This window comes from Ursus americanus, chromosome 23 (assembly GCF_024610735.1).
Source record: "Ursus americanus isolate L20-20 chromosome 23, mUrsAme1.1.p, whole genome shotgun sequence".
NCBI classification, from domain to species: Eukaryota; Metazoa; Chordata; class Mammalia; order Carnivora; family Ursidae; genus Ursus; species Ursus americanus.
The window spans coordinates 43,477,389-43,503,361 of NC_142149.1; the positions used below are offsets into that span (position 1 = coordinate 43,477,389).

A 25,973-nucleotide genomic window follows, 5' to 3' on the forward strand; every position below is an offset into this window, starting at 1 on the left:
CCGTCACGTGCGGCAGGGGACTGGGCAGGAGCTGTGGTCTTTTACAGAGCGTAGCCCAAGACCCTTCCCCACAGTCATGTTTGGAAAAGGTGAGGTCATAGGAGAAGAAAGGAAAAACCGAAACTGGAAGGTTCAAGCAGTCCAAGGGCCCGTCATTCCACATTCCAGAGTCAGAGTTTCCCAGTGTCCATGGCCGCTAGGAAGCCCTCAGGGCCCAGGCCCCCACCTCTGACCTACTGCTGTGAACATCCAGGGGTGGGACCAGGACTGGGGAAAGCTCACCGTACCTAGGTAGGAATCCCAACCCTCGGCGGGAGGGCTACCCCCAAATCAGGTCCTGAAAGGATACTTTTCTCCCCCTGCCCAGCCACTGGTCACCAGGGGACCCTGAATTCATCCTCGCCAAAGTTCCAACCTGCCTACCATTGGGCCTCCAGAAGCTCCTGAGGGCTGCCTCCCAGATCTGAGTCCGCAGAGCGGGGCAGATGCCCATAGCCCACTGCCCCAGACCCTTCTTACCCAGAGAGGGTCTCCTTGGAGGGGACCCATCATGGCGAGAAACAGGGGCTGCTGCAGGAGAGCGAAGAGTGCACTGACCAGCGACTGCAGTCCTGTGAGGCTGCCAAACTGGGTGGAGGGGTACCTGCCGGGACAGTAGGGGACCTGTCACCAAGGGTGCCACTCTCAGGCTTTCCAAATGCTCCTCGGCCTCAGCCTGGCCCCAGGTGCCTCCAGGCTGCACATCGGGTGCGAGAGCAGAGCCAGGAGCAACCCGAGAGAACGGTGAGCTGCCTGCCTTGGATTCATTTCTGGTAAGCAGCTCTGGGACTGGGAATTTCTCTCAGACCAGTGTGAGACCCCAGATTCTGGAGAACCCAATGCAACCCAGGTGTGCCCCAGGTCCACAGGTGTATGGACGAGCTGAGTGGAAACTGGTGCTGGCAGGAGACTGCAGCTTGGGAAACGGGCCCAGGGAGCAGGTTGCAGGCCGGCCCTGGCTCGGCTACGCCCTCCTCCAGAGGAGCATTGTGTAATCACGGAAACTCGGCATCACACTCTTGGTGGACTCTCAGACTCTGCCAGGGCGGCAGCAACTTCCTCCTGGCACTGGGTGGAGCGGGGGACGACACGCAGACCTGGAATGACCCCCGTGGGATGCTGCTGGAAGCGGGACAGAATTCTGGCAAAATCTCAGCGAATGTTAGGCTTTGAGGCCCCAGAGGTGGGAAGGGGCTCCCGGAGAGGAATGAACTGATCTTTGGTCAGAGACACACAGCAGATGGTGTTTGAGTTCTACTTTTTTTCTAAGATTTTATTTTTAAGTAATCTCTGCACCCAATGTGGGGCTCAGATTCAACCCTGAGATCAAGAGCTGCATGCTCTACAGACTGAGCCAGCCAGGAGCTAACTCCCCGAGTTTCATTTTTGAGCCAAGCCCCAGCCCAAGGGGAAAGAACAGCCGTGGTGCTTCCTTCTGCACGTGTGGCCTCTTGGAAAAGGAGGCAGGTTTCATTTCAGCCAAGGCCTGAGAAGGCTGTGGGCAGAACCAGGCCCTTTCCGACTCAGGTCGAGAACAGTCTGACACACTGTGGGCTCAGTTACCCATTATCACTGCCCCTGCTGAGGGTCACTGGAACATCAACACTCAGCTCTGGGCAGCCAGAGCCCACCTCGGCCCTTCCTATGAGCAGCCAGGGGCAGTCCCAGGACGCGGCTCAGCGGCAGCCCCGAGGCAAGAATGAGCTCCACAGGAGCACTGACCCTGGCTGGGGAACTGACTTCGTGTTCAATGCCAAGGCTTGTGGGCACCCATCGGTCTGCCTGCTGACCCATCTCCCGCCAGGTGTGACCGTCCCTTGACACAGCTGACAGAAATCCTGGTGCCCGTCCCCTGACACAAGATGAGCCCAGGTGGCCGGCTGGCCCCCTTTGGGACCTCATTCCCACCACAAACCTCCCCCAGGCCATCCCCTCACCATCGGCGCCAGGCCACCCACAGCACCGGCACTTACACGGCAGCGTACAGGCCCCCGACGGCAGAGTGGATGAAGCCTCGCACAATCGTGTGCAGGATAAAGGAGAGGATCTGACAGAGGGAGAGCAGAGTGTGAGGGTCCTCAGAGTTCCTGGGGTCCTGAGCAACGGGAGCACTGGCAACCCTGGTATGGGCTTGCACCAGATCTCCAGGGCCCATTCCTGAATTTTCAGGAATTTTGTGGACTATTAAAGACAGTTATGACTAAAAATTAAATTTGTAAACTTACAATTATATTAAAAAAAGTTAACAGATTCTCAAAACTCATCATTTCTTAATTATTTTACTATGTTTTACTCTTATCTGTGCTCTGGAGGCTTTTACTTCTCACATAGTATTGGTGGGAGTACTGCATGATGGCGTGTCACCGTGAATCTCTGTCCAACTTCGCAATCAGTGATTTCATGCTGGTTGAAATCAGCCGCGGCGGAAGCATTTACACCATGGAAATTGGCAAACACTGAGTAAAGGCTCCTCCTGCTTCCACCAAGAATCAGCACGAAGTAGGAGGTCATTCACCACAACTTGATCTCCTACCTTTGCTGATCTGAGGCTTGTGCCCACAGGTCTCTGTGCCTGGTCACCCTATAGGCAGATAGTTTTCCTTCCCCCTCCCTCGGAAAGCTCAGCTTCTCCAAAAGGCCACTGCCGGCAGGCTGAGCAAGCTCTAAGAAGCACTTGTAAATGATTCCTGAGAAGCAGGAGAGCCGGCCATCTTGCCACTAGGACCCTTTGTTTGCCCTTTGCACACAGCGCTGCCATCCTGCTTAGCAGCCAGGACCTGTTCTCAGGAATGTGGGCGGTGGAGGGGGCAGGGGCTGCTCTCTGCCGTGCGGAGAGACGGCAGCGCCCGACTGTGCACGCGCATACTTGGGCAGCCTCTCCCTTTCCACTTCAAATGTCTTACTGCCTCCTCAGAACTTCTCTTCCAACAAGAACTAAATACAACAAAAAGCAGATGACTGTCCCTCCTGAGCACTGCCCCTCGGTCGGACAAGGTGGTCCAGACAAGGATCTGGCAGTCTTGTAGAGAGGGCAGCCACCAGGAAGCTGGGAGGGCACCAGGGATGCAAGGACGCCCTCACAGGCCGCCTGTGGTTTACTCTGGTCTGCACACACAGGGCCGGCACACCTATGTGACAGTACCATGAGTGGGGCGCACCTGGGCGCTCGGTGGACCTCAACACAGGACCACTTGTAAAAAAGGAGAGACTCTCACTTTCCTTCTGAACCTGGCCCAAGATACTATCTGGACTTGGGCTAACCCATATGGAAGCAACACCGTCGCTCATGACCCTTCAAAGTTCATGAGAAGGAGAGAAGGAAAACTATCTGCCTATAGGGTGACCAGGCACAGAAGATGGCTTCTATGACACAGAGACCTCTGGGCACAAGCCTCAGATCAGCAAAGGCAGGAGATCAAGTTGTGATTAATGACCTCCTCTTTAGGGGCACCTGGGTGGCTCAGTCGTTAAGCGTCTGCCTTTGGCTCAGGGCGTGATCCCAGGGTCCTGGGATGGAGCCCCACATCGGGCTCCCTGCTCTGCTGGGAGCCTGCTTCTTCCTCTCCCACTCCCCCTGCTTGTGTTCCCTCTCCCACTGGCTGTCTCTCTGTCAAATAAATACATTAAAAAAGAAAAACGACCTCCTATCTAGTGCTGCGTTGATACGTATGGAACAACTGATTCTTGGTGGAAGCAGGAGGAGCCTTTACTCAGTGTTTGCCAATTTCCATGGTGTAAATGCTTCCTCCGCGGCTGATTTCAACCAGCATGAAATCACTGATTGCGAAGTTGGACAGAGATTCACGGTGACACGCCATCATGCAGTACTCCCACCAATACTATGTGAGAAGTAAAAGCCTCCAGAGCACAGATAAGAGTAAAACATAGTAAAATAATTAAGAAATGATGAGTTTTTGAGTATCCATTTCCTTGGGGATTGGTACTAGAACACTTTCATGGACCTAAGGCTAGAGCTGGGCAGGTGACAAAATCTACTTTGCTCCCAATCTCTGACAAAAGTCAGGTTTCAAGAGCATCAGAAATCTTGGGTAAAGGAATTAAGCTTTTGAACCCTGATGCCAAGTGATCATCACCATCTTTCCCACTCTCTACAACACAGATACCCTGTAGGCACTCTGGTACCAGAGAAGCAGATGGTCCCACCAAGGCCATAGATCGGCCAGACCTCTATGGACAAATGCAAAACAAGCAGCCATACAACTCCACCATATAGCTGCAGGAAATAGCACGACAGTGGTGTTCGGCCACGAAGAATGACATGCCTTCCTAGAGAAGAGTCTTCTGTGAAAGGCAATCACAGTTTCATTTAGAGCTCACTCCCAGCATCAAGGACGGAGCCTGGCAGGTAAGAAACCCTTGGTAAATAACAGTGGGCTGGCTGACTGCTTGGTTGGATTAAACGAATGAAAAGTCACCCCTGTCTTTGTGGATGGCTTCTATGACACATCATGTATCTCATTGTCCCATACCCCACCTGGCCTCTCCTTCTCCCGATACCCACCTGTAGAGGCAGGTTGGGAATGAGGCAGGTCACCCCAAAGCCCACAAGCAGCAGGTTTGTGAAGGCGAAGGCCCGCATGGCATTGGTGACTTTCTGGATCTGCCGGTCTCGCCTCTTCTTCTTCTCGCCTCTGTGGAGACAGGGCACACACTGGAGCTGGGGGCTCCAGGAAGAAGGATGGGCTCTCCCAGGAAGTCAGGCCTCAAGAGTCACAGCTTGTAGACAACACAAGACTCCGCGACTAACGCAAGCATGTCTCAGGGGCTGTCAGGGCTAGACCAGCACCAGGGACGCTCCCACTGCACACTCCTGACTGAGCGCGAGTGTGAACCTCAGTGGAGAGGTCGGATATGAGAAGATGGCTATCAACACGCTGCATTGCTCAGTGAAGACTGAGCACAAATGATGGGGAGGCAAAGAGCGGAGCGTGGCCAGGTCAGGATGTGGCAAAGCCTCATTTCATCTGAATGAACTGGCTCCAACTTCACCCAAATCTTGCAGGGAGCTAATGATAAGTCAGATAATAAGTCAAATAAGGGAGGGAGTGGATTTCCCCTTTGGGGGCAGGAGGGGGTGAAGGAGAAACAAATACGAAGCAGATGGAACCGGAATGGGCACGAACAATCTCTTGGCTCTAGAACCTGACCCAGATAACAGAGCATTCTCTGTAATTATTTCCTTGTGAATTTGCCATTACGGATTCCAGTCCCACTGCCCACACAGATACCCCATGGAAACTGTACAACTTCCAAGGATGAATGCCAAGTGCTGCAGACATACGGGGAGTCCCAGGCCCACCGCTTCCCTGCTAGGTGACCTCAGGCAAGCTACTCAAACTCCTAACTTCCGTTCCCGCATTTGTAAAATGGGTATAACATTAGTACACGCCTCTTCGAGTGTTGTGAGGCTTAACTGAGATGCCATGTGTTAAGTGCTGGCACAGGGCCGACAGCAATAAATGGTTGCTTATTATATTAAGGTGGAGTCATGGAAGACGGCATTTAACTCATCCTCTGATCTTGGAGCCCAACCCTTACAGAAGCGGGGCTCCAGCACCTTGCTGAATCCTGACAATCATGAACAGATCTAGCAACACACACCTCGGGAATAGCCACTTCCCACTCCCCCCGAGGGCAGCGAACCTCGCAGGCAGGCCGCTCCTACATCGCTCACCTGCGGTGCTGCTCATCTGAGTGCAGTCCTAACGGCAGAACGATGGCCTCCCAGTGCCTGCACACAGACCTCTGCTTTCTCCCCTTCTTTCATCCAGCCCAGTGACGGCCTAACTTTCGAGTACCAAAGAATCTTCATAATGAAGTGACACACTTAAATGTGTGCTCAGCCAAGACAGAATGTGTCTTAAAGCCCTTATGAGTAGCTTTGGGCACGACCTGCTCTTGCCTCTCCCGCCAACTTCAAAACCTAAACCACCCACCCGTCCCTGCCTCACATGGGACTCTGGGGGCCAGGAGCCGGGGCACAGGCCCTGTCTACGCACTGGCTGGCATCTTTCTCCTCAGGCTCCTCCGAGGCATCTTCACACTCCTTCAGCCTCCAGTCCATGATGTAGCCAATGACAGGAGCTGTCAGCAGGCACAGCAGCTGGAGCACACCGAAGATGGACGTGTAGAGGCCGACTGGGGAGGAAAACGTGCTGTGTCATGGGGGGCCCTAGCAGAAGCCTGGGGCGGGGGCTGCGCGGGAGTCTGAGACCTCACAGACTCTTCTGGGGTCTTCCACCGACCACCCCCTTGGTCACCGTGGGCCTTGAGGGGAGCCTAGAGACTTGAAACTCTGAAATCAAAGCTGGAGCAAGGGGCAGGCACCCCATTCTCTTCTCCGCATCTTCTGCTTAGTTCCAAGAAATGGCTCCTGAAATCCAGTATGTCACAATGACCCCCCCCCAAGAAGCTCCAGGAAGTGTCTACGACTTGGGAACCACAAATTACTGATGCCTGGGACTGAGGCTTCGTGTGTGACTAGCTGTTAGTTTTCTGCTTCTAGAAATATACCGGGAAGGCATCGCTCATAGGGGCTCTGATGTAAGAGCCTTAAAATCTTCAAAGAGCCTTAAAATTATGACGGGGATTTTTTCAGGCAAATAGAAGCTGAGTTGACTGCCCCTTCCCCCAACCACAGTTTTGGCCAAGAGGGATGTTTCTTGGTAAAACAGAGACTGGCTGGAGGGGATGTTGCAATGTTCTCTGACAATCCCCCTGCTTACCGGTGGCCATCACTGCATCAAGAAAGCAAAAGTAAAAAAGCAGAAAGAAGAGGTTAGCAGCAGAAATCTCAAAGGTTGTTATAGGGATATGGGGGCGGGTGGAAGCAGGCTAGCTCTGGGTCCAGCACATACGCCATTTCCCCCTAAGATCTGACTCTCAGAGGGCCGGGGGGACGCCAAGCTTGAGCCAGGCTTCTGGGAACAGAGGCGGGTAAGGCCCAGCACGGGCATCTGCTGAGCGCTTCCTGTCTGCTGAGGCCTCAGTCACATGAAGCCGGGACCTCGTCACAGGCGGCTGGTGAATCAGGCCTGCGGTGCCTACCGAGCACGAGGATGGGGAAGTGGTGTGGGTGCAGAAGACTCAGCAAACCCGGCCGCTAAGGAACACTGCTCTGTCGGTTACCTCCTACAGCTCTCCGAGGGAAGGAGGGAGAGGTAGAACATGGGCCCTGACCCCAGCCGCACACCGGACACCAGGGGTCTCCCTCAGAGACCCTTCATTCCACCAGCTCCCTGGTCCTGAAGCAGTCCCTCTGGGAACAGCTGGCTGGTGGGTGTGGGGGGCAACAGCTCACAGGAGCAGAATGGGGAAAACCAATGCCCCATCAGCTGCAGACTGAGTTTCCTGGCCCAACTTTCCCTACTTCTCGAAATTGACTTTTTTTTTTTTTTAATTCACTTTCTGAATGTGGGAAACAGTTGGGAAAAATTCCTCTTCGCAGCAAAAGATCTCTTAGAGAACTGGAGTAAGAGTTCATGGATCAGCAGCAGAGAGATCTGCCTCCCAAGAGCCACACTCCAAGGGCTTCATGTCTCCCGGCCTGAGTTTACAATAGAGGGTGTTTAGACATGATAGATCAGCTTTCCCCAAAGTACAGTCCACGGACTTTAATGAGTGTTACACAATAAAAATGTTCCTGTGGTAGAAATTTGGGGAAACATCATTGGACAAAACAAAGCTAAAGAGGTGATTTTTTCCTATAGGGCTCTCTTAGGGCCTTTACTGTGTCAGTGTTCATTACGAAATTTTGCAAGGGCACATGATAGCGTGCACTTCTCCACTTTGCTTTGCACGGGACGCTCATTTTCACAGTGGAACCAGTGCTGTCTGGGTCCCTTTGTCATCTTTCCCTTTTGTTAAAGCTCAAATTTTCATCCCCTTTAACTGTATTTGGGGGGGCACTTGAGTGGCTCACTCGGTTAAGAGTCTGCCTTTGGCTCAGGTCATGATCCCAGAGTCCTGGGATCGAGCCCACATTGGGCTCCCTGCTCAGCGGGGAGCCTGCTTCTCCCCCTCCCTCTGTCTCCCAGCTCTCACTCTCTCTCTCTCAAATAAATAAACAACAAAAAACAACAACAACAAAACCCCCTGTATTTGTGGCTCCTGGGTAGCTGAGTTGGCTAAGCGACTGCCTTCAGCTCAGGTTGTGATCCTGGAGTCCCAAGATCGAGTCCGGGCATCGGGCTCCTGGCTCAGCAGGGAGTCTGCTTCTCCCTCTGACTCTCCCCCTTCTCGTGCTCTCTCTCTCACTCTCTCAAATAAATAAAATCTTTTTAAAAAACTGAATTTGACTGCTTACGATGCCTAGTGTAACTTCCCCTAGGGAAAAACAATTAAACCAACAAACAGTTGCACACCCATGGGGTTGCCAATAAAAAGGATTTACCGGCTGTGTTTGTCCCGCTTAGGGATGACTAAAGCTGACTCAGCTCGGGCCCTGAGGAAGTACTGACTTTCTTTGTAGAATCAAAACCTCTAATCAGCTGCAGACCTCGCGCTGTTTTAGAAAAGTGGCCTGTGCCTTATCAGCTGTTTACCGAACTCAACAAGCCTCAACTCGATCACACACACAAGAAAGCCTCTGCCTCGCCTCGCCCTCCCGGTTCAGGGTGCAGATCGCAGAGCCTCAGGTCGCCCCAAAGCATCCAGCTGTGTAGCCGTCCCTGCCCCTCAGCACACAGCCGCGCCACGCGCCGGGCCTGCGGGCTCCCGGGGCAGGGAGACGCTTGGCTTTGGGTCGCCTGCCCGTCTTTCAACAGGCTCTCAGGTGGAGCACTCCGTTCTGCCCCATGTTTTCATTGACAAACACGCGCAAATCAACGGTCCCCCTGGGGCAATGGAAAACGCAGGCCCCACACCCTGAACACAGTCATCCCTGCAGTCCCTCCGCCTTCCCGCCCAAACCAGGACACTGTCATGGCGACAGGAGAGAGCAGCCGGGGCTTCCCGGCAGTGGGGCAGGAGTGACCCCCGCTCGCGGGGTGCCCTCTTGTGGGGTGCGCCCCGAGGTCCGGGGGCCACCTACCTACGTCCTGGTCGCCGCTGACCAGGAACTTGAGGATGTTGTTCATGGCGCCCATGTAGAAGATGAGCCGCAGCTGCGTGATGCACATGGTGACCAGGCTGAGCAGCAGGATGGGGCTGAACACGCTGTGCACGAAGGACGGCGCCGCTGCGGGGGGACAGCGCGGTGCTCAGGACAACAGGCCGCACGGGCAGGCCCGGGGGAGGGTAAACGTGCGGGTGCTGGGCCGGGTCGCCCAGGGGCGTGAGGGGAGCTGGGTGAGCCCCTTACCCCTCCCGGGCCTCAGTGGGCTCATCTGTAAACCAGGCTGCGGGTGCCGCCTGCCCTCCGGGGACGAAGCGGCAATCGCGTGGGGCCGCACGCACAGAGCCCTCGGTTGCCGCGGGCCCCCGTGAAGGGGGCTGGGGCTTCCAGGTGGGGCTGGCTGCCTCCTCCCCGTCGCTGAGGTGTGGGTTTGGGCGTCGAAGGCGAGGGTCGGGAGGTGGGTACCTGCAGCGTCCGGCTTGCACTTCACCTCCAGGTCAATGGTGGACAGGCACAGCTTATGGCCCTCCTGCAGCGCCGCCTGCTCCTTGGCGCTCCTCATGGAGCTGCCCACGCTGAGGCGGCGCCCCACCGTGGTCACCTGCTTGTAGAACTGCTTCCCTGTGATCTTGTGGTCAAAGCCCAGCCAGCTGAACTTGATCTTCACCCTGGAGGCCACAGGAGAGTGTCCCTCGGTGTCGCTGGGGACCCTGGCCAGGGTGGGGGGGAGGGGCAGACACCGCGTCCACTTACGAGTAGTCCATGTCCTCCGGCCCTGGGAATGGCTCCAGGGGCCAGTTAAAGAAGCAGTTGAGGAAAACCAATCCGGAGCAGCTGGCCCAGACCACGAGGATGATGACGAAGGAGACACCAAAGTCGTAGATGACCTGACAGGCACAACGGGGTCGGCGCAGGGCCAAGGGGCAGAGTTAGCAGAGGGAAGCCAAGGCAGGCAGGCAGGGGGCATTTGGCAGCCCTGTTCTCTTCTCTGCTGAGCTGCGTGAGGAGGCACGGCCCTGCCAGCCCGGGCGTCTGGTCATCAGATACCCTGCATTCCAATAATCCCAGCTTGCCCTGGCACATCATTAACCCCCTGTGCCTCCAACTTGGGCCAAATGTCACCTCCTTGGAGAGGCTCTCCCTGACTGCCCCCATCACTGTCACATCACTAGTTCCCAGGGAAGAGCCCTGGCTGAGATTACTGACTTCTTGATTACCTTCCCTGTCCCTTACTATTAGCCTAGCTCCCTGAGAACAGGAACCCGCTAGCCTCGTCCACTGACATGCCTTGAAGAGTGCACATGGTAGGTGCCAAAAAATACTCAAGGAATGAACGGATGGATGTCTCCATTTGCTCCTCTGAAATGAGCGTAACGCTGGCGTGCACATGGTGCTGTGGTGGGGGTGAGCAGGTGGGCTCCTCAGTGCTCAGTACAGGGCCTGGCAGGTGGGAAGCCTACTGGGCATGAGCATGTTAGCTGTTACTGCCACCATGTATTTCCAACACGAGTCCCCCTGTCCTGGCAGACAGCTGCCCAGCCCCCCCCCCCCCCCGGGGTGGGGAAGGGGAGCCGTAGTGAGACAGCAAGAGGTGGAGGAGGAACTTGTAGGCTTCGCCACACTCCAGAAGCATGAGAACCCCTAGAAGGCCACAGGATGGCTGGCCCCACACCCTCCAAGCACCAAGATTGCCTGGTGGCCAGCCCACACCTATGACTCCTTCTCCTCATCTGTGGCCTCCCTGCCATGTACCACAGGAAAGGGGATTCGCCGTGTGTTGAGGCCAGAGGTGGCAGAAGCTGCTTCTGAAGCCTGGCAGCAGCAACAGCATTTGGAATGGGAACTGGGAGCTGATGGACTGTGAGGTGTTTGCTTCCTCCTGACCCTGCGTGACTTCCACGGGCTCAGAATCCTGCCTGGGAGGGAAACAGCTGAACCAACTTAGCGAGAGCCACGCTCTGGCCAATGGGGAGTCACAGCCCAGCAACAACAGACCGGGGGCGGGGGGAGGTGACCAGTGACAAACTAACTGAGCCATCCCTTTTCTCAACCCCGACCCCGGCGCAGAAATGGCAGAAATGCGAAGGCAGCCTGCGGTAATACCCTGTACCATACGCCTGAATTTCCCCTCCCCCATGGCCAGTGGTTTTCTTTTCCGACTCCCGAGGTGCCCAGGTGCATCCTCCCAGGTGTGGGCGGTGGGGAGGGGCCAACCCCGGCTCCCACAAAGACTTTGCTCTTCAGAGGTTGAAGGAGCCCTGGGAGGGGCCTCTGCCCAGACACCAGCGCTGCAGGGTTGAGGCCGGCCAAACCCTCACCTTGATTCCCGGGAAGGTGACTGCTGAGGAAGCATACGATCCAATCATCAAGGCAATAAACGTGGACCGAAGGTCGCCAAACATGTTGGGTAGCTGAAAGACAAGAAGCAAGGGGGACCCGCTGAGAGAGTGGGCAGCAGTCCGGTGGGGGGTAGTGGGGGAGGGAATCAGGGTATCCTCAGGCACCATTTCTTATCTGCATTCCTCCCTGGGTCCCTGGGGGGCGGTAATTACGGCTCATTGAAGTTTTTCCTTTGGGACCGAGCTTGATAAGGGAGGCCGGATTAATGCAGAACTCAGACTCCGGGGGCGCCTGGGTGGCACAGCGGTTAAGCGTCTGCCTTCGGCTCAGGGCGTGATCCCAGCGTTCTGGGATCGAGCCCCACATCAGGCTCCTCTGCTATGAGCCTGCTTCTTCCTCTCCCACTCCCCCTGCTTGTGTTCCCTCTCTCGCTGGCTGTCTCTGTCTCTGTCAAATAAATAAATAAAATCTTTAAAAAAAAAAAAAAAAAAAAGAACTCAGACTCCGGATGTGAAGACAGAGATGTTGGACTTCCTGGCAGATGAGTGTCCCTCCAACTTTGCTCAGGCGCAAGCCAGGGACCTTCCTGTCTTTGCAGGGTTTACACTAAGATGCCAGGGAGCAAAGCTGGGAGCCTCAGGCATCCCTCAAAGGGAGCAAGCCTGTTAAGAATCTATTTGGGGACGAGAGTGTCACTGTATAAATAAAAATATCAGCGTCCCAGAAGGACCAGATGTCAGCAAAAGCTGCTTTCGGTTCTAAGACAGCAGGCTTCTGGAAGGTGCCAATCAGAACACTACAGTTCCCTCAGGGCTGACAGGGGAGCTAGCCTGGGATTCCTGCTTCTGAATTTCTAAGTGCAAGGAGGGCTCTCCCTCTCCAGGTGATGGGCCAGAGAAGACTGATGGCAAGAAAGACTCAGCCTCTCTTCCCAGCAAGGTCCCCCTCACACCTCACATCAGCTCATTGAGGGCCTATGTGACACAACTTCAAAGCTAACCCCCCCACACACCGTGACTCCACACAAACCCAGGCATGGTAAATGTGACAAGGTATCACGGATTCAAACAGATGCAGGGCAAATACCTCCTCCTGAACAGCCAGTTTGTAACTCTCTTGCCAGCCTCCAGAGAGACTGCGCTGCCAGGCTGGGAAGCTCTCCTATTCCATGCCCACAGCGTCCTGGGCATCGAGGATCACTCTGCATAGCAGTGCCAACCTGCTGTTCATACGGACTTCATCTATGCTCTCCCATTTGCCTGTAAGCATACTGGGGTGTTCTTAATCATGGAGCACTGCTGCTCGCAAGCCCATCCATTGTTGCTGAATGGAGGCAGTATGAACTTGGCTACTCCTGCCTTTCATCATTTCTGCCTGTTTTGCCCACAGTTAAAAATGAGGAAGGGACATCGCCAGAATGAAATGCTTTTGTGCTTCAAGGGACACCACCAAGAAAGTGAAAAGACAGCACACAAAAGAGAGAAAATTTTTGCAAATCATACATGTGATATGGGACATGTGTCTATATACTATGTCTATAGATAAAGAACTCCCACAACTCAATAATGAAAAGATAACCTATTTTTTTTTAATGGGCAAAAGATGTGAACAGACATTTCTCCAAAGAAGATACACAAATGGCCAAAATATACTCGATATCATTAATCATAGGGAAATGCAAACTGAAACCACAATGAGATATCACTTCATACCCCCTTGGGTGGCTATAATAAAAAAATCAGATACTAACACTGATGAGATTGCACAGGAATCAGAGCCCTCATCTGCTGCTGGTGGGATTGTAAGATGGTATATGGCCACTTTGGGTAACAGTCTGGCCTTTCCTCAAATAGTTAAACACAGAGTTACCATATGACTTAGAAATTTCACTCCTAGGTTTATACCCAAGAGAAATGAAAACATACGGACTCACAAAAACTTGTATGTGAATGTTTATGGCAGCATTCTCCACGATATCAAAGAAGTGCAGACAACCCCAATGCCCATCGGTGGATGAATGGGTAAACAAAATGTGGTCTATCTATACAATGGAATCGTATTCAGCCACAAAAACAACAAAGCACTGATACATACCGCAACATGGATGAACCTGGAAAACATGACAGGTGAAAGAAACAAGTCACAAAAGACCACATATTGTGTGGTTCCATTTATATGAAATGTCTAGAATGGGCAAATCCATAGAGACAGAGAGTAGATTAGTGGTTGCCCAGGGCTGCGGCAGAGGATGCCGGGAGTAAACAGGGAGGAAATGCTAACGGATACAGAGTTTCTGTTTGGGCGATATAATTGATTATGGTGATGACTGCACAATTCTGAATATACTAAAAACCACTGAATTGTATATTTTAGGTGAATTGTATGGCATGTCAATTGTCTCAATATCACTGTTAAAACATTCATGAGTAAGATACTTAAGATGTTTTGGCAACCTGGGATTAAAGGGGAACATGAATAAACCTATAGTATATAGCCAATAAACCATTCTATGGCATGGGGCCAGGGTGGCCATCCAGGCTTCCCCCAAAATTCCTAGCACAAAAAGAGCTCTTCTTCCACCCCTCATATAGAGTGGACCCTCTGTTCACTCAGGCTTCTCAGACAGGGTCTAAGGGGGAGAAAGAGCATAGAGAAATTCCCCCCAGAAGGAAACAGAGGAAATGTGACAAACTCCTGTGTGTCCGGGGAACACCCAGGTGAACCGTAAAGGTGCCAATCTTACTCTGCACACCTGCTTCTCAGGTATGCTGTGGTTCAGAGGACTGCCTCGGTTCCTGAGTTCACATATTCAGGCTGCTCTGTGCTGGCTGACCCAGCAAGGCCGCCTTGTAGGGGAGTCATTCCTGGGGTCATATCCACCGCAGCGAGAATCCAAAGATTTGCTCTGCTTATATGGAAGGAGAGAACCATTCCAATCGGGGACGCCACTCCAGCCAGGAGAAATGAAGGAAGAAAGGGATCAAATGGGCTTGGAACCCAAACAGAAGAGCAGATAGAGGCCAAGTGCCTGGTATAGGAAAGGCTACCTGGTGCAAAATCAAACCAGCAGAACACTCTTGTTGCTGCAGTCACCTTTGTGCACAAGGAGTGTCTCCAACTTTTCAACAAGGCTGGGAATACTCTAAAAAAGCAGACAGCTTGCTAGCTAGCCCTTTTCCTTCTACCTCCTTAAGCTCAAGTTTGCCTTAACCATAACCTAGGACAGAGGCCAACACAACAATGGACCTGGGGCTAGCATACAACCCTGGCTTGATCTCCTGGAGTCTTCTCAGAACTAGATCCAGGACAGGGAAGAACAGGTAGCTGGGAAAGGACACTGACTTCCCATCTGCCCATGGATGAGGCCCTTGCCTTCATACCTAGACAAAGACAGGAGCCTTTCAGCTGTCCTCCTTGCTGCTCAGCCTCTCCCTGCCTATATATAACACTCTTAGCAACACCAAGAAAATTCTCCCCAACATGTTATTTTGGTCAGCAGGGCGATTCCTAGGGGGGTAGAGCGTCAGGTCAAACCATACTACTACACAGCCTTCTGGCCGATACCTACATCTTATATTTTAAATTAGGATTATTTTTCCTAATTAGAAAAGCAATTTATGTCCATTGTAAAACATCTGAAACAAAGTGTACATAAAGAAAGAATAAAATAAAAATCACCCTGATACAGTCATATTACTATTTTGATATATTTCCCTTTAATCAATTTTCTATAAATACCTATAACTTTTAAATAAAACTGGGATCATATGCTACATATTGTTTTACAAATTGTATCCCTTTTACTTGATATATCACAAATGTTTTCTTTTTTCTTTCTTTAAAAACATTATTTGATTTTTAATTTTAATTTTTTATTTTATTTTTTTAAGATTTTATTTACTTATTTGAGACACAGAATGAGAGAGAGAGAGCACCAGAGGAGGGAGGGTCAGAGGGAGAAGCAGACTCCCTGCTGAGCAGGGAGCCTGATGAGGAATTTGATCCTGGGACTCCAGTCACGACCTGAGCAGAAGGTAGTTGCTTAACCAAATGAGCCACCCAGGCGCCCTTATTTTTATTTTTTAAAGATTGTATTTATTTATTTGAGAGAGAGAGAGCACGTGAGCGCTAGTGGGGGAAGGAGCAGAGGGAGAGGGACAAGCAGACTGCGCTGACCTCAGAGTCCCATGTGGGGCTCAATCCACAACCCTGAGATCATGACCTGAGCCAAAATTAAGAATTGGCTGCTCAACCGACTGAGCCACCCAGGTGCCTCTGTTTTTATCATCTTTTATTTTTTATTTTTAAGTACTCTCTACACCCAACATGGGGCTCAAACTCATGACCCTGAGCTCAAGAGTCTCATGTTCCACTAACTGAGCCAGCCAGGCACCCCTATAAATGTTTTCTAACTTATAGTCACCTTCAACATACTTTGTAATGACTGCCTGGTATTTCCTTATCTGGATGGTCTATAATTTATGCAACCATTTCTCTGATGTTGGAACTCAGGTCCTTTTTAATTAACATTCTTGAAGATGTGCACACGGCTATTATTCCCTTAAGGTAAATCCCCAAAAGTAGAATCAATAGACAAAAGGGATACACATTTTTAAGTTTTTGTGATATTCCATGCCAAATTGCCTTTCAGAAAACTTATAGCAATTGGCATAGTAGAGTGTCTATTTCACTGTATCCACTCCAGCATTGAGTGTTATCATTATTTTTAATATTTGCCACTTTACCAACATTCTTGTTTTATTTATTTATTTTTATTTTTTTAGATTTTATTTATTTGAGAGAGAGAGAGCATGTGAGAGAGAGAGAGAGAGAGAGACATCATGAGCAGGGGGCAGAGGGAGAAGGAGAAGCAGACACCCTGCTGAGGAGGGATCTTGATGCGGGACTCAATCCCAGGACCCTGGGATCATGACCTGAGCTGAAGGCAGATGCTTAACCGACTGAGCCACCCAAGTGCCCAACATCCTTGTTTTAAAATCCATTTCTTTGTGTATACAGATGAAGTGAATCAATGATTGATATTGGCTTCAAAATAGTCTGGATGGTGGATGGAGACAGTAACAAAGCAAGGCTGGTTATGAGTTGGTAACTGTTGGAGTTGCAAGATGGGTACATGGAGATTATTATACTATTCTAATACCATGTATATATAACTTTTTCCATGATTAAAAAAATTGAAAAAATTTACATTTATTAATTACTAATGACTTTGAACATTTTCTACAATTCTTAAAATCAGTCATTTACAGACGCCTGGGTGGCTCAGTTGATTAGGTGTCTGCCTTCAGCTTGGGTTGTGATCCTGGGGTCCTGGGATCGAGTCCTGCATCCGGCTCCTTGCTCAGCGGGGAGTCTGCTTCTCCCTCTGCTTGCCACTCCCCCTGCTTGTGCTCTCTCTCTCTCTCTCTCCAACAAATAAATAAATAAAAATCTTAAAAATATCAGTCACTTATATTCCTCATTTGTCCTTATTTCCTATGAGGATGTTAATCTTTTCATATTGATTTTATATAGGCTCTTTATATATTAAAGAGTCACAGTGTGTCCATGCACTGCAGGTATGTTTTGGTTTCCTAGTTTGTCCTTTAACTTCTTCTTAGTTCACGGTGTGTTTTTTTGGCCAACACAAGTATTTAAATAGGTAGTCAAAGTGTGTGTCAGCTTTTAGGGTCTACTTAGCATTTATGTCAGATGAATCTCTCTGAAAAGAACATCAGGGGTGACCCTGACCAATGGAACCCAAAGTATAAACATCCCAGCAATACTCAGTGTGTGGTCACAAGAGAATAGCAAGCACAGAAGAGAGGATTTCCCCAAGGACATTCATTATTTTTTAAATGTTAATACTAATTGTGTTTTATCCTTTAAGCTGCTTCCTTCCCTTCCTCTGAAAGCTGCCATGCCTGCCAGGAGGTCTCCTCCATTTACTGTGCCCAGGAGCAGCTTGATTAGAGAATTTTCCTTATTATTAAATAATAATATATAATAACACAGCATAATTATATTAGTATAACATATAATAATAATAGCACTGCCATTACAATAGCAACTATGTTTAATGCCTACTACAGGTATTATCTTAAAAACCCTCAGAACAATCTTATGAGGTAGGTGTAACTTTTTACCCTCACTTACTGGGTAGAAAAGGATTAAGGGGCGCCTGGGTGGCGGAGTCATTAAGCGTCTGCCTTCGGCTCAGGGCGTGATCCCGGCATTCTGGGATCGAGCCCCATGTCGGGCTCCTCCGCTGGGAAGCCTGCTTCTTCCTCTCCCACTCCCCCTGCTTATGTTCCCTCTCTCACTGGCTGTCTCTATCTCTGTCAAATAAATAAATAAATAATCTTAAAAAAAAAAACAACCAAAACACTTGAGGATTAAAAACATCAAGGGACTCCCCCAAACTGGTCAGGGTCAAATGTGGGATTCAAAGCGGGTCAGGTTTCTGTGCATTGCCACTGGACTACTCTGCCTCTTGGAAACCTCAGTTTGGTCCCCAAGGCAATTACCCTCACCTCTCACCTTCTGTTTGTTCGTTATTAAGCTCTGCTCTCCCACTAGAGGTTTTCTACATCCTTCTGATGCTCCTTTGGACCTATCTGCCCCCTTCCTTCCCCTTGACCTCCCTACGGTCCAGGGCTGCACCTTCAAGTGGACTCGCATTTGGTATGGACTTTCTCCTATTTCATCCTCACATCTGTCTCCTCCTCCCTCCCAACCTCTCCCTCCTTCTGCCTCCAAATGACCTCATCTGCTCAGAGTGGCTACTGTGAAGCCCGGGTGATGGGAATGATGGCTGAGCACTGAGCAGAGTGCCCCAGCGTGGGCCTCAAGGGCTAGGTGGAGGGGGAAGAACCAGCTCTGCGGCCAAGTAGGAACCCAGAGCCAGGGCTACAATGACAGATGACAGGGGAAACACTCAGCTGGGGCGGCTTCCTGATTCTGGATCACGACTGCACTCGCAGGTGGGGAACACAGGCCCCCTTCCCAGGCTCCGGGTGACTCCCATAGCCACTTCTGTTACCTCTGCAAGAGCCGGGGCTGGAATAGGCTTGCAGGGCAGAACCCGGCCTCCAAGCCGGCCTTGCTTGCTCGGGGATACAGTGGTGACTCATTCTCAGCCCCTTGGCGGCCCTGTAAACAGGCCCTGGCTGTGTGACCTTCCCAGAAGGGAAAACAGCAGCTGCAGGGAGCACCGCCCCCACCCCCCAGAGTCCCGGCCATGGAACAGGGCTCCTGGACAAGAGGACCCAGAGTCCTGGGCTCCAGGATGGTGACAAAAGGCCAACCTCCTTGGAGGACCCTCTCTAAGATGCCTCTCTACTCAGGGACCCCCAAGACAGGCCTTGGCTGGCAAGCAGGGACAGAAGGGCCGCTGTGTCGCCACTGGCACTGACTTTGCAAATCCATGGACTCCCAAGCCCACCAGCTAGGGGCACACCCTGGCCCTCAGGGAAAAGCCACAAGGCCCCTTCCAGAGGTGAGCCTTGTCCAAAGGTGGCTGGTGTACACACCCAGAGCTCTGTACAACCTGTATAGGCCAGGATCCAGGTACCAGTCTGGACAAGCAGACTCAGCAAAGCTGGGCTATTTCCTAACCCCAAACAACCGGGCAGCTCCAAGCATACATTGCCAGGAAAAGGTCCTTGTGGTCACCTTTCCGCTTCACTGCTGGGGGGGTGGGGAGGAGGGACTCCACTCCCGAAACTACCTCATTTGCCTTCCCAGCCAGGACCAGCCCTGCTGATGCCTCCACTACATTTTCTGTTCACCCCTGGACGTGTCACATGGTGAAGTAAACTCACAAGCCAGAACCTTCTGATGGGCGAATTCTTCCCAGGTCAACAGATCAGCTGGCTGTTTAGGGTTCCTAAGGCACAGGACAGAAGCCAAAAGAACTGGCTCCAGGCATTGGGAATTGTGCTCACCTGGCACCTAGGCTCCCAGAGGGCTGGCTGGGGTGCTGTGGGGGATTTTCTCCTGGCTGTAGAAATGGGTCAGCCGAGCAGAAACGCCATGTTCCCATCCCCCCACCAGCGGGCATGTGCTTCCTTGCTGTACCCCAATTCTTTTTCTTCACTTCCTCTCAGTAGTTGAAGAAGGCTATTTATTTTGTTTTCCTCAAACTCTGGCTCCAACTCCCATGGGATCATTTCTTCCTCAGATTTAAATTCAGACTTCAATGAGTCAAATAGGAAAAGTCCACAGAGAAATTTTTCATTAAGGACCCGGACAACATTTTGCAACCAGTTCTCCAGGAGGTTTCCAGCTCAGAACTCCCTGTCCCGCCCACACGGATGGGGGGGTGCAGAGTAATGAAGTGGAAAAGATACGTCCACAATGTTGGCTGCATCTGCTCCCATCTCTAAGCAACCCCAGACCCCGGATCGCAGGGTGGCGGCCCAAAGACGCCACCTCGGCCGTCGGCCGGTGTTTGCACTCCAGCCAATGAAGCGAGTTAAGGGGTTGTACAAACGTTAGACATTGGGCAAACAGACCAAAGTGTGCTGTCCAGATGTCCAGCAGGGAGGCTGAGGCTCTGCACCTCAGGGAGTCCTCTGTTCCTATGGAGTGACCGGTCACCCTCCTCCTCTGAGGCTCTCATGGCCCGGCTCGGAGCCTCTGCTGCAGGGACCTGGGAAAGCCACCTGGGTGTCAGGCAGCCCACCTGGCATGGGATCCCATCTTGCCCCCCTGAGCCTCTACTCTAGGGGCAAGGATCACCCACGAGTACAGACCTCTGAGGCTCTATTGGCCATCTCGCCCCAGTCTGTGGGGAAAAGGCATTTTGCCAACCTGGAGCCCCCTCTCCACCAATGGGGTGACAGCTCATGGTGCCTGGTCACTTTTATTCATACCACAGCCCATGCAACACAAACCTTAGAACTCAGAAAGTCCCCAAATTAAGGTTTCCATGGCAACACATTCCCCCAGATTCCCAGGTTATCACAGAGTGATTATCCAAGGCCCCAAAGAAGTTGAAAGAGATTTGATTTAGGAAGCTCCTAAAGGCGACCCTGAAGACTCCTTTGTCCCCCAGATTAGAACATGGGTGGGAGACACAAACAGAAAGTGCCATTGTGCTGCTAGCTCGGCGTCTTTGGGAGCCGATCCTGACAGTTCTGCTTTTTAAAGGCCTGGGCTGTGTCAGAACGAGATTCAGCTCTGCTCAGCAGAAGCCCCAGCCAGCCCTAAAACATTGCCCAAGAGCTCCAGCTCTGTCCTCACTGACCTGCTTCTCATTCCCCTTTTGGGGTCTATTCTGGAAAGGAGAGCCACGAGAGCCCTCATCTGAGAACACGCTGGACAGGAGAACGGCCACTGCGATCCCTCAGGCCAGGGGCAGTGGTGGAGGGGGAAATACTTAGAAAGTGCTTAGGGAGCTGGCCCACGGACAGAGAAGGGGGTCAGCAGGACAGGGGGTGAGGGAGTGGGTGTCAGCCCCTGCCTTCTGGCAGCGAATAGTAATTGAGCAGCATGTTGGCGCCTCTAGACTAAAGGCTGTAAAGTGTCGGATAACAGACATTGTAGGTTTTGCAGGCCACCTAGTCTGTACAGCTACCTCACTCCGCCCGACAGCACAAAGGCAGCCACAAACATAGTAAACAGTAGGCAGAGCTACGTTCCCATAAAACTGTTTACCGGGGCTCCTGAGTGGGTCAGTTGGTTGAGCGTCTGCCTTTGGCTCGGGTCATGATCTCAGGGTCCTGGGATTGAGCCCCACATCAGGCTCCCTGCTTCTGCTTCTCCCTGTGCCCCTCCCCCTTGCTTCTGTGTGCGTGCGAGCTTTCTCTCTCTCTCTCTCTCTCTCCCGCTCTCCCGCGCTCTCCTGCTTTCTCTCTCAAATAAATGGATAAAATCTTTGAAAAACACAAAAAACAAAACTTTGTTTACAACCCGCACTCCCCCGCCACTGTAGAGACCGCTTTTAGGCAGCAGGCATGAGCACTGGAAGCTGAGTGGGGTGGAAGGGCCGCAGTGACCCCCGGGCTGAGTGCAGACAGACCCATCAGCCGACCCATCTGGAAATAGCCGCAGGCCCTAGCTGACCCACGGGCGACTTAGAACCGGGCACAGGTACCAAAAAAGGAAAATCCCACACATCCCCAACCTCCTCACTCCCCACCTTAAGTACAGCCCCCCAGCACTGTCTCCTGGCAGAGTCTCTCCCTCGCTGTCCTGCCCGCTGCTCCCTTGTGGTGTATTCGATAAACTTCTATCTCCTTTCTTCTGCCTTGGGTGAATTCTTTCACCGCCAGTCTCTCCACCCAGTCGGGTTGTCCCACACCTACCAGTGGTCTGGATTTGGCCTGGGGGCAGCAGCTTACTAACCCCTGCTCTAGACCCAAGAATGGAGACCAGCTTAGGAGACAAGGCACCAGCCTCCCTTAAACACATCTCTGCTAACCGAACTCTTAAGGTTAACAATCATATGGTTTTCTTGCCTGGTCACTGTGTGTCCTGTGTACCTTTGACTCCCAGTGGGACAGCGAGGAGCTACTGGGAGTGCTCCTGCTGCAGTGCTTTTGACCTTCACACAGACCTATCAGAGGCTGGTGAAAGCAACAGACCCTCCCGCAGAAAAATGCACCTTCACACAGCACCATCTGCTTGCATACAACCTCGAGGGAAGTGCAGCCTCCCTTAAGCTTATTCATGATCCCCCAGAGGCCTAAAGACCCTGGGGTAAGATCCCTTACTCACTCAGAGAGCTGATTTTTTTTTAATATATATGAAAGAGCTCTTACAAAACACTTAAAAAAAGATAACCCTGTAGAAAACCAGACAAACCACACGAAGAAACAATGCATAGAATAGAAATGCCCGCAGGAAGGAGGTGGAAAGATGCTCGGTCTCACAAACAATTAAAGAAACGTTTTTTAAAAATGATGGTTATGCCGTTTTCACCAGATCAGACTGGCTAATGTTTAAAACACTAATACCAGGGGCGCCTGGGTGGCACAGCGGTTAAGCGCCTGCCTTCGGCTCAGGGCGTGATCCCAGCGTTATGGGATCGAGCCCCACATCAGGCTCTTCTGCTATGAGCCTGCTTCTTCCTCTCCCTCTCCCCCTGCTTGTGTTCCCTCTCTCGCTGGCTGTCTCTATCTCTGTCAAATAAATAAATAAAATCTTTAAAAAAATAAAAAAAATAAAACACTAATACCAGGGTACAGGGAAGGGGTGCGGAGAAAGGGCCACTCTTATCCATGCTGGTACGACAGGAGCAGGACGGCAGCTCTGGACAAGGCCAGCAACCCCACTTCCAGGAATTTATTTTACAGAAAGGTATGTACAGGGGTGTTCCCTCCATCATCATCACAACTCAGAAAGACTGGACACCAACCCAAGTGTCCATGAGGAGGAAACTTGTTAAATAAATTATGGTACATCCATAGTATAGAATAACATAAAACCGTCTCATAATGAGGTAGAGCTCTAGCATTTAAAATAATAAGGTAGGTTTCTAAGTATTGGCAGAAAAACATGTGAAAGAATTAAGTGAAAAAGGCAAGCTGTAACAGACCTAAAAAAAAAAAAGAATAACATTAGTATATGCAGATATTTTGAATACTGAAGAGATATATTCTAAACTGACAAGGTGTGCTTATAGAATTTTACAGCTTATACTTTATATTCCTAAAATACTGACTTCTTAAAATAAAAACATTTTTGTTTATAATCATAAAAAAAAATCCAGAAAACAAATCCTTATAGACCTACTAGCCTCCCCTAAATGTTCCTTGATAAGAACTATAAGCTCATTTTAAAGGCTTTCTTTTCTTTCTTTTCCTTCCTTCCTTCCTTCCTTCCTTCCTTCCTTCCTTCCTTCCTTCCTTCCTCCCTCCCTCCCTCCCTCCCTCCTCCTCCTCCTTTTCTTTTCCTTCCTTCCTCCCTTCCTCTCTCCCTTCCTTCCTTCCTTCCTTCCTTCCTTCCTTCCTTCCTCCCTCCCTCCCTCCTCCTCCTCCTTTTCTTTTCCTTCCTTCCTCCCTTCCTCTCTCCCTTCCTTCCTTCCTTCCTTCCTCCCTTCCTCTCTCCCTTCCTTCCTTCCTTCCTTCCTTCCTTCCTTCCTTCCTTCCTCTCTTCCTTCCTTCCTTCCTTCCTTCCTTCCTTCCTCTCTTCCTTCCTTCCTTCCTTCCTTCCTTCCTTCCTCCCTCTCTCCCTTCCTTCCTTCCTTCCTTCCTTCCTTCCTTCCTTCCTTCCTCCCTTCCTCTCTCCCTTCCTTCCTTCCTCTCTTCCTTCCTTCCTTCCTTCCTTCCTTAGTCTCTACACCGAACATGGGGCTTGAACTCACAACCAAAAGATCAAGAGTCACAAGCGAGCGGGGGTGGGGGGGGAGAGGCAGAGGGAGACAGACAGACTCCAGGCTGAGTGTGGAGCCCAACATGGGGCTCGAGCCGAAATCAAGAGTCGGACACTCAACAGACTGAGCCACCAGGTGCCCTCCACCAAAGGCTTTCTTAAAGGTGATTGATGGTGTGGTGGTTCTTACCCATTTGTCCTACACCTTATTACCATAAAGCATCCTTCTGCATCTCAGAGCATGAACTCCTGACATTCAAGGCCCATCTCTTTTTTATCCCAAAATTCAGAACTGCCACAGCATAGGCACAGCATGACTAAAATAATGGGGATGATGCCAGGTTTTTAATTTTCATTTTGATGAAAGAGCTGGTCATTTCCATGCCGTCAAAGAACAAATAGAACCATGACTTTTGTTTCACAATTTACACAACTTAGTGGGATTTGTGTACTTTGGATAGTTGTAAAATATCTCTTACAGTTTCAACATCTGTTTTCTCCTGGCAATTTGAGAGGGATGGGGGGGGGTACATCCATTTAAAAAAGAAATCTACCTGGTTAAAAAAATAAAAATAAAAACAACAAAAGAGTACAAAGTCAACCACCCTCAGATCACAGAAGGCAAGGCAGCCAGAGTTCCCAGATTTGTGCGTGTCACTCACACCCGTGTGTCACCCACAGCCCAAGCATACCACATACACAGCCCCCGCTGTGCCTTTCTCACCGAACACAGACTTCTCTGAACTCTCCAGCTCTGTGGGCTCCCCACCACCGGTCAGCCCTTCCCACCGGGGCAGAGTTAACCAGGCAAAGCACAGGAAGGGGGAACAGAAGAGGCACTGGGCCTGGCCGGGCCTGGCCGTAGGCTCTCAGTCTCCAGGCAGGGGTCACACAGAGGCCAGCACCTCTTCAATTCCCTTCCAAGAAGACCAGCAGCCCCAGGGTTCCCTCAAAGCCAACCAAGGGCCCCTCAACAGCAGGACTCCAGACTCACTGGTGGAAAGGGGGATCAGAAACCAGAGTGTCCTGCAAAGGGCGATGGCAGGTACTGTGTCATAGAAACTTCGTCACAGGGAACCTGAGGCAAGCCAAACCTTCCTGCTGCACAGAAATCTCTCTGAAGAGCATAATATTCTCACTTTTTTCCCACTGGCCAGCTCCGAAGGGCCAGCCTTCCTCCCTTCTTCCTCCTAGGGAAGACATTTTTGGCTTTCTTTGACTTTCTTTCTTCCAACAACCTCTCTCACCTCACAAAAAAGCACGTTCTGTGGTATTCTGCTGCTACAGATAAGGGGACACTCAAGCATCCCAAGAAAACATCTCCCTCCCCAGGGTGGCTCTCTATACCCTGGCATTTAGAAAACCAAGAAGAGAGGCAGCCACGTACGCCCCTGGGCTTTTCATTCCATTCTGGACAAAGGCAACGGTTCGGTTCGGGGTGGGGAGATTCCAAGGGAGGGTTGTTTTTAGGTTGCACTGTTAGCCAGAGCTGCCATGGAAAATGAGAGAAAAGAAAGTGGGTGGCAGCTTTTTTCTCTCTGCTCCTGTCTTCTCTGGGCACATGGCTAGTGAGCTGGCTTCCTCGGCGCCTAAGCCAAGGTCAGCAGGCAAGGGACGGGCCTGCTCTGAGAGCCGTGCTCTGCTGCCTCCAGGTCTACCTACAAACCTCCCCAGCCCAGGCGGCCACGACTGGCTTTGCTGCCAGGCCCCTTCATCACCAGCCGCCCTCTCCTGCTTGGGATGTCCAGGCACAGGTCAGCAGATGGAAGGCAAGGAAGCCGAAGCCAACAAAAGCTGTCTCAAATGCACAGAGAGATGACTGAACGAGAGATCTTTAAAAAAAGCAATACTTACTGTTAACGAGGTGAAAGTCATGCACATCCCACCAAAGCCATTCAGAGCCAGGGCAACGAAGATGAGCACAGAGAGAGCTGTAAGGAAACAGGAAGCTCATCACCGGGGAACCACAGCTGAGCGTCGGGGAGGCGAGGGCCTAGCCCAGCGCCTTGCAGGGAGCAAGCGGAATGGATGACGAGCCATCTGGGGTTAGTGATGGACACCTGGGGAGCTGGAAGAGCCTCTTCCTCACCACCGTCCTCCTGCCTATTTTACAGAGCTTGGGCTCCTACAAAAGGTGTACCCCATCCCCCTTCCTCCACTAACCTCAGCAGCAAGCCGGAGGCCTAAAGGAGCTGCTTCT

General features: G+C 51.4%; 1 protein-coding gene across 3 annotated transcripts in view; it reads right to left on the reverse strand.

The window, feature by feature from the left end:
- Positions 1 to 25,973, reverse strand: part of SLC43A2 (solute carrier family 43 member 2) — a 38,719-nt gene that overhangs the window by 1,501 nt on the left and 11,245 nt on the right. For all 3 annotated transcript variants that reach the window (XM_045773157.2, XM_045773156.2, XM_045773154.2), the window contains exons 5-13: positions 25,628 to 25,704; positions 11,434 to 11,526; positions 9,869 to 10,002; positions 9,581 to 9,783; positions 9,092 to 9,238; positions 6,060 to 6,198; positions 4,562 to 4,691; positions 2,013 to 2,086; positions 520 to 643 (exon numbers count right to left, since the gene is read on the reverse strand). In XM_045773157.2, coding sequence (XP_045629113.1) covers positions 520 to 643; positions 2,013 to 2,086; positions 4,562 to 4,691; positions 6,060 to 6,198; positions 9,092 to 9,238; positions 9,581 to 9,783; positions 9,869 to 10,002; positions 11,434 to 11,526; positions 25,628 to 25,704 — 1,121 coding nt within the window. The remainder of the gene's footprint in view (positions 1 to 519; positions 644 to 2,012; positions 2,087 to 4,561; positions 4,692 to 6,059; positions 6,199 to 9,091; positions 9,239 to 9,580; positions 9,784 to 9,868; positions 10,003 to 11,433; positions 11,527 to 25,627; positions 25,705 to 25,973) is intronic.